The sequence below is a fragment of the Trichechus manatus genome, unplaced genomic scaffold, assembly GCF_000243295.1.
Source record: "Trichechus manatus latirostris isolate Lorelei unplaced genomic scaffold, TriManLat1.0 scaffold00326, whole genome shotgun sequence".
NCBI classification, from domain to species: Eukaryota; Metazoa; Chordata; class Mammalia; order Sirenia; family Trichechidae; genus Trichechus; species Trichechus manatus.
In genome coordinates this window covers 634,978-637,091 of record NW_004444262.1, presented here as the reverse complement: position 1 = coordinate 637,091, position 2,114 = coordinate 634,978, and the positions used below count along the sequence as shown (strand labels likewise).

Below are 2,114 nucleotides of genomic sequence, written 5' to 3'. Positions count from 1 at the left end.
GTGAGTGAAGAAAGGAATTAGCACTAGTGTAGAGAAACAGAATCTTATCTGACCCCTTTAAAAATGAGAGATGTTCCAGATTTGATGGTTTCACCATTCAGATTCCCCCTCTCTGCACCGTAGACTTCAGGCCAAAGGTCAGGATGTAAGTTCCCATCGAAATCATCTTTAAGAATGGATGGCAGAGGAAGAACAGGAACACAGTAGGGCCCACCAAAGCCCCTGTCACACCTAAGAAAAAGGGAGAAGAGAAAAGGCATTATTTGTCATGAGTTTAACGAGTTATTTTAATTTTGCATTGCAGAGAAAGAACTGCCAGTTTTATTAACTTACATGCAGCGTCCAGCATCACAAATCCCTCGTCCTGAGCACATCCAAGGACATCCTGAGGCCAAGATGACATTATCAATCGCCCAGGAATCAGCCTCCATAGTGTAGTTGGCCTGAATCCATCTGAACCGGGTCCTGGGAGAGCTAACCAATGAAAACACACAATTGGTTTGCGAAGGAACCTTCGAAGCACGAGGACATCTATTTTAATTCTTTTTCCCCTTTAATGTGCCTTCCTCCAGGTTTCACGTCTTGTTATTTGAGACACTTTATTGTCATACTAAGTATTGGATGCTGTTTTCTCTGGACCCACACACAGGAGAGTAGAAAACATGCTATTTAAATATGTCACCGTTTCTGTCAAACAAGGGTCTACAAACACACGCGTGAGATGGAAAAGCTATACGAACTACCCCATTTATTTTGTTCTTGAAATACATGCATGCAGAATGTTAGTGTTTGCTGTAAGGCTTTCACTGCTATTCAGAACTGAGAAAGAGATGGAGGGGTGGTAAACATGAGGAAGGGGTGGGATCTTATAAAATTCTTGCAGTCAGATCTCTGTTCTACTGTCCTAAATGGTTTCTGAGATGGTAAGTGGAAGCCCTATGGAACTTTCACCCTTTATTATTGTTCCTAAGGTTCTGGCTCGCTGAGGCTGAGGACCAGAATGATGTGATGCACTCCTGTATTTTCAGCTGCATTTGCAACCTGTGGTTTGAAACACATTAGGCTAGAGGCCCCTTTCTCCAGAAATATATGCAGCCTTATAAGACAATAGTAACAGTCCTTCATCTAGGAACAAACTTTATAGCAGAAGTTTATTGGACAGTTATTTGGAATGTGGAACACAAAGTAGAATTTCAATAGCATCACTTGAAGTACTCACTGTTCCCCACACCAGCTCCCCCTCAATGCAACGCAGCTGCTGGGGTGGTGGCTCTAAAACGGAAATCTAATCACGTCATCACTCTGCTTATCACCCTCCAGTGGTTCTCCAACACACACAATGTCAAGGCCAAACTACTCTAGACGACAAACATAGCCCCTCTGTCATCTGTCCTCATCCCTTGCATCAGCCTTATCTTTCTCTGTTCTTTGCCTCACACCTTATACACTGACAATGTTAACTCCTACTTTTTCTGGCCTCTAGGACTTTGGCTTGCAACAGCCTCTTTTCACTTGGATAACTCCTACTCACTTATTTACTCACTTCAGACATCACTCCTCCAGAAAGCTCCCTCTGACTTCCCCAGACTGAGCTAGGTAGTATCCTCTGTTTCCATAATACCCCTGAATATTATCTCTATTATCATTTGTATCATAAATAGCTATTTAGATGTCTGTTTTCTCAAAGATACTATTTGGATCCTGGGGTAGGCTATCATGTTTTATTCATTTGGTATCAGAGTACCTAAAAGACAGTAGATACTCAAGAAATGTTTGTTGAATTAAAATAAATCAATAAATGAACTAGAAGCAAGTACTCTGGAGAGCTATAGGAAACTTTCAGGTTAAATACTAAAATGTTGTGCTTTGCTGCATTTTCTTCTGCCATTTGGTTGTGCCTCTCTTAATCAATTAAAATTGAACCAGGAAAACGGAAAGCACCCTAAGTATTTAATACAGAGAGAATTTGATGAAAGGAATTGGATGCACAGTTAATGAAAGAGCTGAGAAGCCAATAGGGGTAGAGTTTAGCAAAATCAGGAAGCCACTACCACTCCAAGGCTGCAGGGACATATAGAGAAGACATTGTTACTGATGCCAGGGTCACATGGAGG

At 41.5% G+C, this 2,114-nt stretch overlaps 1 protein-coding gene across 1 annotated transcript in view; it reads right to left on the bottom strand.

Moving 5' to 3' along the window:
* Positions 1–2,114, bottom strand: part of RELN (reelin) — a 551,032-nt gene that overhangs the window by 95,834 nt on the left and 453,084 nt on the right. Inside the window, exons 38-39 of the mRNA XM_004390724.1 lie at positions 334–474; positions 54–231 (exon numbers count right to left, since the gene is read on the bottom strand). Coding sequence (XP_004390781.1) covers positions 54–231; positions 334–474 — 319 coding nt within the window. The remainder of the gene's footprint in view (positions 1–53; positions 232–333; positions 475–2,114) is intronic.